The 12,421-nt window shown below is 26.7% G+C and overlaps 1 protein-coding gene across 1 annotated transcript in view; it reads left to right on the top strand.

The window, feature by feature from the left end:
- Ca-beta (Calcium channel protein beta subunit) overlaps positions 1–12,421 on the top strand; it is a 92,333-nt gene that overhangs the window by 67,292 nt on the left and 12,620 nt on the right. Inside the window, 9 exon segments of the mRNA XM_015321576.2 lie at positions 1,580–1,696; positions 3,593–3,611; positions 3,614–3,711; positions 5,343–5,556; positions 7,292–7,389; positions 7,521–7,657; positions 7,924–8,089; positions 8,323–8,692; positions 9,368–9,406. Of these exon segments, the coding sequence (XP_015177062.2) occupies positions 1,580–1,696; positions 3,593–3,611; positions 3,614–3,711; positions 5,343–5,556; positions 7,292–7,389; positions 7,521–7,657; positions 7,924–8,089; positions 8,323–8,692; positions 9,368–9,406 (1,258 nt within the window).

Raw genomic sequence — 12,421 nt, 5'->3', positions numbered from 1 at the left:
CTCTTATTTTTTAAATACATAAACAAAAATCACACACATACACACACACACACACACACAGATACATAAAAAATATAAACAAATACATAAATAGCACAGTTATTTTCATTCAAGTATCTCCATCGAATATTTCAACGCATACGAATGCAGAAATTGCTTACGTTCCATTCTATAAGGTGAGGATGGGGGGGGTGAATAGGAGAGAAGTTAACTGTGGAAGGGAAGAGAAGGGTTGCTTGGTTTCTATCTAATATGTAGTAGTAGTATATGGGTCTCTTCTATGGTGTGGTGTGATGTGGTGGTCTGTCGAAACCATAAAGGAGACACATGTACACGTGAAATACAGAGGAACTAGTTATAGGGGTGGGTATGCGAGGGTAAGCAAAGGCCGTTGGCATGACTACGACCCCCCGACCGAGTGAATTCGTTCTATGGAAAAGCTCCTACGTCTCATGGTAACCAAGACGATTACGATTTCTTTTACAATCTTTTCTTTTTATTTATTTGTTTGTTTAATACTTTTCATGTAATTCATCTTAAGTTAAGAATCTTATCAGCATTTTTATTGTCACATTTTTCTGAATTATTTTTAATATATACAATGACCTTCAGAAGTTCTTACTTCATTTTTTTTTTTATCACTTGGATGAGATTTTTTTATCATATGGTATGGGAATATTATTATTGATCACGTTTTTTATTTGATCAATCTGTAATGTCATTGTAAGAAGGGATGGGGATGGAATTTAATTAAGAAAAAAAATATTTTATGGCATTTTTAGGTTTTATGAGGATGAATATTTAATAAAAATAATATATTGATATATATAATGTAAGTTAAGTTTGGGGAAAAAAATATAAACGTTGACAGATGAGATTTATGTTTGATTGTAATTCAGTATACTATGAGATATCGTATATTCTTGTTGAAAAGTGTATTTTCTTTTATCTGACTATAATATTTCTATACTACTACTATTACTACTACTATCACTACTTTTTTTTGTCCTATAGTTTCTACTAGTTCGTATCTCCTATGTGTATTTTCTTTTTTGTCTTTTTTCTATAGGAAAATAAATCAAAATATTCTTATTGGATTTGTTACTTCGTAACTTCAAAAAATTCCAAATATATATTTTCATAAATAAATATTATTATTATTAATCACTCACACGCATTCAAAATTTAATTATTTATTAGTTCAAATGGTAAGGAAAAACAAATTTGATAAATTATTTTTATATTCAATTATTTCAAATTTAGTTTTTTTTAAAAAATAACTTGATCTTTTTACCATAAAAACCATATTTCAATATTAGGGTTAAAACAAACTAAAAAAAATCACTTTTTTTTATTGAAATATTTTTTAAATAAATATAATATCTTATTTTACAACAATAATAATTTTTCTAACAATCAATATTATTGAATATTTAATTAATTAATGATTATATTATATACTACTAATAATATTATATATAATATTAGATAACTAATTAATTAGAATTAAATGTTGATGGCTTGTTGTTGAGAATGGTGATAATTTTTGGTTTTTTTTTTTTTTTTGTTATTTTTCTAGGGCTCGGCAGATTCAAACTACTCACAGCCGAGCTCGGATCTCTCGCTGGACGAGGAGAAAGAAAACATAAGACGTGAAAAAGAGAGGCAGGCCCTTAATCAACTTGAAAAAGCTAGGGTGAGTCACATTTGTCCTTTACACACTACTATGTTCTAGTTAGCTTCCTGCTCTTTACCTTTCTCTCCTTCTATCTCAAGTTCCACCATTTTTTTCCTTCTCTATCCCTTTCTCTCTCTTTCTCTCTCTCTCTCTCTTTCTATCTATCTATCTATCTATCCATCTTTCTTTTCCTATCGTGAAAATATAAAAGACAAGTGAGAAACACTATCGATCGTTTTTGTTCAAACATTCTATGACAGTACTGGCTCTATACCTTTTTTTTAATACCCCATAAAATATAAAATAACATACGAAAATAACTGACACAATTAATAATAATAATAATTATTATAATTATTATTATTATTCATAAGTGTTTAATTAATTAATATTTGATATTTGTTACATTGTATTTTAATATATTTTTGTTGGATGTTTTTTATTTGTTTTTGATTGGTTTTTTTATATTAATGGATGATGGTAGCCATCTTTGATAAAAATTAATATGAAACTTTCCGAATATAATTGATAATAATTATTATTTATTTAAATGTTGTAATAATTTACTGTCTATGTGTGTGAATCGTACATTGAAATTTAGGAATCTTTTTACAAAAGATTCTCTCATGGATTTTACTTTGTTGTTAACCTCAAAAGGTGAATTACTCTTTACATGTAGTATTGGTAAATCCCTGTATACACGCTTATTAATCACTAAATATCCCTAGATAAAACACGCCACCTACGTTACATTGACGCATCGATCAGCGTACAAATTTAGCAATGTTCAATTAATTAATTAATCTTGGATATTATCTGCTATTTTTATTATTAGTTTTATGATGTTTTTTTTTCATTATTTTTGCTTGTTTAAACATACGATGATATTAATGGGTGGCTGCCATCTTTGATAAAAAGTAATAGAAAATAACCTCTATTTAAAATATAAATGTTATATTAATTCATCTAAAAGCTTTTTTTCTTTTTTTAATTATAAAATGTTTCAGATATTTATTTTATAACAAAAAGAAAATGTGATAATAACAAAAATAATTTATATTTTAATAATATTTAATGTTAGTTGTTTTATTTTTCTTATTTTTTCTGTCAATTTTATTCGTTTGTTTAAAAAACGTGTCTCGTGATTTTACTAACTATTCTAAATGCATAAATCAGAAGAAAATAATTTAAATAATTAAAAGAATTATAAATAATAATATAAATTCAATTATAAATATATAAAATTCCTTTTCTTCTTTTTTATGAAAATATTCTTTTATCAATATTAATTAAAATTAACTTATAACAAAAATTATTAGACAATAATTCTATTAAAATTTCAACATTATTGAATGAAAGACCACGAAAGCTCCTACTCGTTACCGTCCATTACGAAAACTTTTAATTAAATGAAAATAAAAAACATAAATTACCAACAGTAGGTAAACACTTTTGAACACATTATACGAAAATTAACTGAATATAAATAAAAAGAGATAAAAAAACAAACGAGGACAAATTTTTCATTCAATTTTTTCATTCAAATTTTTTCATTATCAAACAATAAAGCAAGTAAAACAACTAAACGTTTTGTCATTTTGATAAATTGTTATCACGATTTATTATGATATATGTATATAGATTATGCATAGAAAATCGTGGTAGCATGGTAATCGTCTAATTTACAATTAGATCTAATGGATACTATGTCATGCTGATGGATGTAGATTTAATGTACGAAAGTCATGCGATTTTTAATACAAACCAACACCACCACTACTACAATTCTAACCTCTTTTTTTTTAGTTTATGGATTAGTTTTTTTTTCTTTGCATTTCTGTTAGATAAAACTTCTTATTACATATGTGTATGTTTGTGTGTGTGCATGAATTGATTTGATTTTTTTTTTTGCAGACGAAACCGGTAGCATTCGCAGTCGGACAAACGTCAGCTATGACGGTTCCGCTGACGATGATTCACCTGTTCATGGTTCTGCCGTTAGTTTCGAGGTCCGGGAATTTTTACACATTAAGGTAAATTTTGATATCAAATATTTATTATTAGAAATAATTATTTATGTGTTTCTTTTTTATTTTTGTATTTTTGTTTTTATTCACTATCCTTCCCACGCCAATCATTTTAATTTGATTCATCGTATTATCGAAAATTGATTGAAGTTTAAATGTGTTAGACGTATAGGAAAATTATTTCGTTGATATGTAATTGTTATTCACATTTTTGTATTTTATTAAATAATTAGATGGAATTAGAAATAATTAGATGATGATCGATTTTCTAAATTTCGAATTTGATTCATCGTAAAATACACTCGTAAGATAAATGTTGTTGTTTAAAGTTACATCGATTTTTCTTTTTTTTTTTTTTTTTGAGTTGTCATCTAATTCTAACTAAATGTGTAGGTGTTTTTTTTTTTTAAACATTAGAGAAAATTAATTTATTCATTAATCATCGATAGATATTCATCATATTTATTTGTGAACAAGAAAATGAATAGAAAACAACACAGGAAGAGGAAATTATCTGTCAAAATCGTTATTAATTTATTTTCTAATAATAAATTGCAAAATATTATTTAAACGTTAGACAAGAATATTATATTTCCAGTTTCTGACTAACATAATTTAGTTTAGCAAATTTATCGAAATAGATAATGATTTTCTTACGTCTAGAAATAGGAATAAGGAGTAAAAGGAACGTTTGAAATCGATTTTGGCAGAATTCCACGTTTCGTTCCTTTAATCCTTACTTTTTCATCTTTCTTATTTCTTCACAAAAAAGAAAACGAAAGAAAAGAAAAGAAAAGAAAAGAAAAAGAAAGCATACAGATATTATTGCAAATAGTTTAAAACAAATGATTCGAATCGTTTCGTTTAAAAAAAAAAAAAAAAAGAAACCAACAAAATGAAACACACGTAACATGACAGACACATTATAATAGTACACACACGATATTTTATAAATAAATAATGATAAATTATTATTGTATTAAAACAATTTCTCATTGTATAATTAATAATTAAATTAATATTGTCAAATAAATATTAAAATTAATTTGATCTATTCGTTGACTCAATCCATCATAATTATTGATACACTTAATTCCTAAAAATATATTTCCTAATATTTAAATTTAACCAACTAATATATCTATTTACCAAATATTAAAATAGATCTTAGATAAATTATATTCCATATATATTTTTGACATTAATGGATGAAACTGTTGCCAGAAAAAAGGAACACTAACCGGTAGAAATTATTTAACCATTTGAATGTTTTAATTACTCTCCAAACGATTGCAATAATCACGAATATGATTTTTCTATTTTTATTAAATAAATAAAACTAAAAAAAAATATTAAAAAAAGAAAGAAAAATATTTCAAGATAATATGAAAAAAAATTGGCGAGCGTATATATGCGTCTTCAATCAATAACTGCTTACATTCGTAGGGCGCATATATGCGCCCATATCATTCAAAGGGTTACAATGAACGAATAAAAACACATTTTTCGGAATTAATTGTATCACAATAATCAAATAAACAGGAACCACAAAAGAAAACAAAAAGTAAAATAAACTTATTATTATGATAAATGATTAAAAACTTGTTAAAAAAAAAAATCGAAAATAAAATTTAAAGGAAAAGTATGACAACAACTGGTGGATCGGGAGACTGGTGAAAGAAAATTGTGACGTGGGTTTTATACCATCCCCGGTGAAATTAGAGGCACTGAGATTGCAGGCTAGTGCAGCACGTGGTACTAAGGGCCTTTATTCAGCACGAGGAGGAGGGTCTTCAGGGAACCTTGGCGAGAGTGGTATGCCTTCACGTGGTTCCACGCCACCTACACCAGGTATCCTAGCACGTCCTTCTTTCATTCCCCCCCACTCCCTGAAAATCCACGGTCTTATATCTAACGGGTGTGCTTAAATCTGTGCTAATTTTTTCTCTCGGTTTTATTTTATTTTTTATTCAAAAAATATATATTTATTTATCATTATTTTTTCAAACTGAAGGACTGGAGAAATTATTATTCAGATGAGCAACCTTGAAAATTTAATTGATGATTAAAACCGGGATTGGATGAGGTGGGCTGGGGGGGAAACCACCGTCCTTTAAAAAACAACACGTTTGTTTTTTTTTTATTTTTCTTCTTCGATTTTCTTATTTCGTGACCAATAACAGTGAGAAAGAAACATGCCGATGAAAAATAAAACTGAAAGAAAAAAAAGGAGAGAGGGAAACAGAAAGAGTGAGAGAAACAAAAATGTTAAACAGAAATGAAAGAGAAAAATATCCTAAGTATTATATTAATTATTTATCAATTATCAAATACGTATCTTTTTGTTTGTTTATATTACTCTATTCTTTTTTTTTTCTATTTTTTTTTTAAACCATAAAAACTAACACACCCTTAAAATTTGAACACTTTATAGAATTAGTCAAACATACATACACACACACACACACATCACACCACACGCGTTTTCACACATGATTATTATTGTTATTGATTTTATTTATTTAATCCTTAATCTCTTTACTTCTCCCTCTACACCCCCTGCCACGGTTTCATTTCTTTTTCTATATTTTCACAAAAATAAACAGATATTACGTTTAAAATATTTTTCCACGTGCAATGGTGGCTTTGTTATTATCAACACATATATATATATATATATACACATTTAAAGCCTGCACATACACATAAATACAAACACACAAAGTTATTGTGTTTCAATTCCTACTTATTTATATTTTTTATTTTAAAATTAGATGCTTTCTTTCCTTGCAAATCGTGACTATCTTCATCTGGCACTAATAATAATAAAAAACAAAACAAAAAAATAAAAAATTATAAACAAATAAACAATAATTCATCAAGAATCTAGTAATCGATTATTGCATGATCATTGGAATGTTACGAACTCATTCATTGGATTCTGAATCAATCAAAACGATTGAATTATTTCATTTTAATTATTATTATTATTATTTTGTGAGGTGGGGTGGGGTAGGGGTAAATCATCAATCGATCAAATAAATCAGCTTTTTCATAGCACCGATCGAATTCAATTACCAGGCTTGAATTTAGGCACCTAACTTTCACATTATTGAAACATTTACATTAAAACAAATTACACAAACATACACACACATATATAAATAGTACATGTATACGTACACGTGAACCACAACCTGTTAACACAAAATAAAAAAAAAATTCTAAAACCAAACACACTCGCGATCATTTTTTAGCATTGAAAATTTGCTGTAGATGAATCTTGGTAGTTTGCTGCTATGAATTTAGCGAGCGTATGATGAATTTAGGTATAGTTATTGCACCCGAGCAAGCAAGCGTTTTTAAAGGCTTTATTTTTATATTTATAGTTGATATATTTTTTCTTTTCTTTTCTTTTTTTTTCAAATGGAGGATTAAAAAATTCCTCCTAGTGAAGAAACAAAAAAAGAAAGAAAAGAAAAGAAAAGAAAAAATATTAGAATTAATCATTGAGTGTGCATTTTTAAAGAAAAGTTGGTTTGATTTTTTGTTTTTCTTTTTTTTTTCTTTTTTTTTTTTCAATTAGGTGACGATAACGACAGCGTTGGTAACGTGAGACCTGGGAAACCTACCTTGACAACACCACCTGCCAAAGAAAAACGAAAGAATTTCTTCAAGAAACCGGTAATTTTATGAATTTTGAAAATTTTCCCCTATATCAAAATCCCCAGAAATGATTAAGTTTCTTTTAGTTATTTGATTTTTGACAGAGATTGAAAAACATTGTTATAACAAATTTTATTACTTTTTTTTAGGAAACCACAACACCATACGACGTTGTACCTTCAATGAGGCCTGTTGTCCTAGTTGGACCTTCTCTAAAGGGTTACCAAGTTACTGACATGATGCAGAAAGCACTTTTCGATTTTTTGAAACACCGATTCGAAGGAAGGTAAACAAAAATTTATTTATACAAATTTATTCAGGTGTTTAAAAAAGTTTATGCAAATGATTGAATACAAATCTATGGTGTTTTATTTTGTTTCTTCTAACAAATGAATAATAAAAATTTTGGGAAACCCCATTGCATAATTGAAATTCTACAAAAAATTCACTAGAAAGTAAGATGTGGAACTAACCTAATTGTTTTTTTTGGCGGGAAATGGGGTATCATTGTAAATGTGTTGTTCGTATCATTCATTTGTATTTTGTTTATAGGATTATTATAACAAGGGTGATGGCTGATATCTCGTTAGCAAAGAGATCATTATTAAACAATCCTACTAAAAGAGCGATCATGGAAAGATCGACAAGTAGAAGTAGTTGTTTGGCAGAAGTTCAAACCGAGATCGAGAGGATCTTCGAACTGGCCAGGACACTTCAGGTTAATCACATTTCATATATCCATCTTTTAATTTTTAATAACAATATCATTTAATCTTGATTCAAAAGCAATCAAATAATATTTAAACATAACCTCAAACTCATGCATTCATGTTATATTTAAACATAACCTCAAGCTCATGCATTCATGTTTATCAAATTTGAATCATTGAACATAAAAAAAATGTTACTATTTTAAGAACAAGTTACAATTTTCTAAAATGATCATTTCAGTTGGTAGTCCTGGATTGTGACACGATAAATCACCCATCGCAATTGGCTAAAACGAGTTTGGCGCCGACGATCGTTTATTTGAAAATCTCATCTCCCAAAGTCTTACAAAGGTTGATCAAAACACGTGGCAAATCACAGATAAGGCATTTAAATGTTCAAATGGTAGCAGCAGAAAAATTAGCACAATGTCCCCCAGAAATGTTCGACGTAATATTAGATGAAAATCAATTGGAAGATGCCTGTGAACACGTTGCCGAATATCTCGAAGCTTATTGGAGAGCAACCCATCCTCCTGTTGTTGCTGCAATACCACGTGCAATGCCAGCACCTGATGCACCTGTTGATGCCTTAACTCCTCGAGTTACACCAGGTATCATTTATTTTTTATATCTATCTTTATTCTTTCCTTCTTTTTTATTTGTTTGTTTTTTTTTTATTATGTTAAACAAACAAAAAATACGCTCGAATTTATTTTACGAATTATGTTGTATTGAACATTAGTTGATTTAATATTAAATTGTTCAATTAATTTTCCTATTATTTATGTGTAAAATATATCTATATATGTATTAACAAAATTATATTTATAATTATATATAGATATTACAAAAAAAATAAATATATTATTATATTATAAATAAAATGTTGTACAGTCAACCCTACGAAATAAACTCGAGCGTGTTTTAAAGTATAAAATATAAAAAAATAAAAAATTAAAAAATTAAAAACTATAATCTATAATTAGTAAAAAAAAAAAAAAGTAATTATACTCTCGTGAAAAATTTTCAAACCACGTGTTACCCCCTAAAATCCCTTTCCTCCTTCCTTTCTTATCAAAATTCCTACTTTCCAAGAGCCTCTTATTTTTTTTTGTCCTCTACCCTTTGATCTTTGGCAAATTATCTTTTTTTTTCTTGTCTTTTTATCTTCTTTTTTTTTTTTTAATTAATTATTAATATGCATATCTATATAGTCCACTAGAAAATTCTAACGAGACCCAAATTCCGGTCTACTAACACTCGACACTTTCTTCTTGGTCCTTCAGGTGCCCATCACGAGAGTTACTACGGCCACGAGCCAAGAGGTAACTTTAACCCTTTTCCCTTCGAGCGCATCATCGCTACATCCTAAAAACCCATTCCCTTTTTTCTGTCCCTTTTCTCTCAGTCACTTTCCTTCAGTCACAACCCTGTTTCTACTTTTGTTTTTTTTTTTCTTTTTTATCTGTCATTTATTACTTTCTTTATTTTTTTTTTTATTTTTTTCTTCTTCAAAAATACCTTTGCTGTAATGTTTTTTTTTTTTATTTCGGTAACATATTTTTTTTATAATAATAATAATAATGTAAAAAGAAAAAAAAACATAGTAATTTCATCGTACCATTTATTATCATCAAATGCACGCAATTGGATTCTTCTACAAACGTATGCGCATGCACCGCACATTTTAGATATTTTCATTCTATTTTTATTATTTTATTTTCTCTTTTATTTATTTATTTATTTATTTCATTTGTTATTATAGACCTATTTTCTTTTGTTTTGTTTTGTTTTGTTTTTCAATTAATTATTCAGGTTCGACAAAATTATTGTTGATTATCGTTGTACTCGTATTTTCACTTGTGCGTTTACTTATTTCTATTTTTTTGGAGGTTTTTTTATTTTTTATTTTGGAAAAAAAGAACGTTCCAATCACTTAATTGGATATGAAAATGAATTATGAATGAGCTTGGACAAAAAAGAGATGCATTTTTATTTTCTATTTTTTATTTTTCAATGAACGTTTTTATTTACGTCAACGTTACTTGATTTTTCTTCTATCTATTTTTTTGTTTTGTTTTTTTTAAATATTTTTATTCCAATCGTATACGCTTTCGATGTTGAAGTTTTCTTTTTTATTGTTTCCTTTTTTATGTTACCAATCAAAAAATAAAATAAAATGATACACCTGTCATTTGATTATGTCGGTATAGTAGATGCATGTTTATATTCTATGTATTTAGTAGCACGTATGGAAATACAAATACAAACTTAAGCACTCACACACACACACATATACAGATACATTTATATACAGGATAAACTCGAACATTGTAAATAAGATAAAAATAGGACAATTATTTTTGAAAATTACCAATATTTTTTCAATTGTTTGTTCAGGGATTAAATTTTTATCTTAAAATTGTTTAAAAATAATTAGGGAATATTGTATAGAATTCTTTTTACGAAGATTGCTAATTTTTTTTAACAACAACATTGTTTATATTTTTGACAAGTATAGTGATTTACACTGCTTGATGACGTAAATAATCGTCGAGTCGTATTTAAAGAGCCCATCATCGAATAATTTTGTATTTTATTTTTATTATTCGTTCACGTGATAGTTTTGTTGATTTTTTTTCCATATTTTTTTTGTTTTTGTTTTCAGCAACATTTTATGCAACAACAAACGTGTATCCATTGCAGTATGAGAGAGATAGTGACAACGAGCCTAGATGACCTTCTTCTCATTTAATTTTTGTTCTTTAACAAAAAAGAAAAAGAAACCAAAAAAAAATGAAACATTTATTTTCAATCTTCTTTAATGTTTTTTTTTTAATTTTTTTTTATTTTGCAATATTATTTAAATTTTTCGTTCTACAAATATAATACGAACAGAAATCAATTTTTTTTTCTACTCAAATCAAATCACAATTTTTTTTTCATATTTTTGTTAAACACTTTTTGTTTAAATACAATTTTTGGTAAAATATTTTCTCAATAATTTAACTGTTTGTTTGTTTTAATAATTATTTTTTCAATTTGTTTAAACAGAAATTATTTTGATATTTTATTTTATTTTATTTTATTTTATTTTGTTCAAATTAAATTAACGAAGATCACGTAATAATAATTATTAATTATATTACAACTGTTATATACATATTTATACATACATATAGAAAATGTTAAATCTGTTTTAAAATACAAAATATAAAAATGAAAAACAAAAAACAACTGAAAAATAAATATAAAAGCAGCTTAACAAACAAAACCTCTCTCGTGCACGTTACAAAAGCTCTCTACTACTTGTCTATAGGCTCACACGGACACACGAGTGGATTTAAAGAGTTTATTTCTTTTTTGTATTTTTATAAACAAAAGTATCGAATTATCCAAATCGTGCAAAATCGTTCGGTATTTTTTATTTTTTTTTTTCTCTGAGGGAATATTTCATCTCGAGTTTATTTCATTTCATTCGATAATGCAACTTTGTTCAGAAAATTCGTACAAAAAAAAAGTATACGAATAAATTGTTAATAATTAATAATAAACGCGTTAATAATAATTGTTTATTTTACATAAATTATAAACAAATAATATCAATCAATATTTATATCAAAAAATTATTTTACAATAACAAGAGTTTAAATTTAAATTTTAATTTCATTTCATATAAAACAATGATTATATTGTAGAGTACAATTTTATACGAATTTACTGAATTGTTTCATAAATAAATAAAAAAAATTCAAAGCAACATACATCATCATCATCATCATCATCATCATCATCATCATCATCATCTTTAATAAGTCCACACGTGTTCCCAGAGCAACGCCATATTAACACGCACAAATCATAGCTGTGATGCGCACGCGCGTATAAAAACAAAAACAAAATGAACTACATTGAACCCATATTGTTAATTGTTTCAAATATTAATCCTTAATGGTCTCTAAGTAAATAATAATAAAAAAAAAAAAACAACTGAATCATATTTAAAACAGATAAAAAAAAAAACGACGACAAAAAAAACACAAAAGCAATGGAAAAAAAAAATATTTCAAAACTCATTTTGCTAACATAACCAATTAAAAATATTTTCCTACGAAAAAATGGTGGAAAATTTAATTGGGTTTGGGTGGGGGGAAAGGGAATGAGGGATTAATCTAACGAGAAAAGAAAAAAAAACCAAAAAATATATGAAAGATTTATCAAAAAAAGAAAAAACTAAAATACAAAAAAAAAAAAAATTGGGGGAAAACAAATCTCACGAAAGCTCTGACTCCGATGTTCTCTGTTTTATTTATCTTTGTCCTAAAAGCGATTGTGGAGGC

The sequence above is a fragment of the Polistes dominula genome, unplaced genomic scaffold, assembly GCF_049000335.1.
Source record: "Polistes dominula isolate Pdom_NZ unplaced genomic scaffold, Pdom_raw_medaka contig_32, whole genome shotgun sequence".
Taxonomy (NCBI): domain Eukaryota; kingdom Metazoa; phylum Arthropoda; class Insecta; order Hymenoptera; family Vespidae; genus Polistes; species Polistes dominula.
This window is presented reverse-complemented; position numbering and strand designations above follow the sequence as displayed.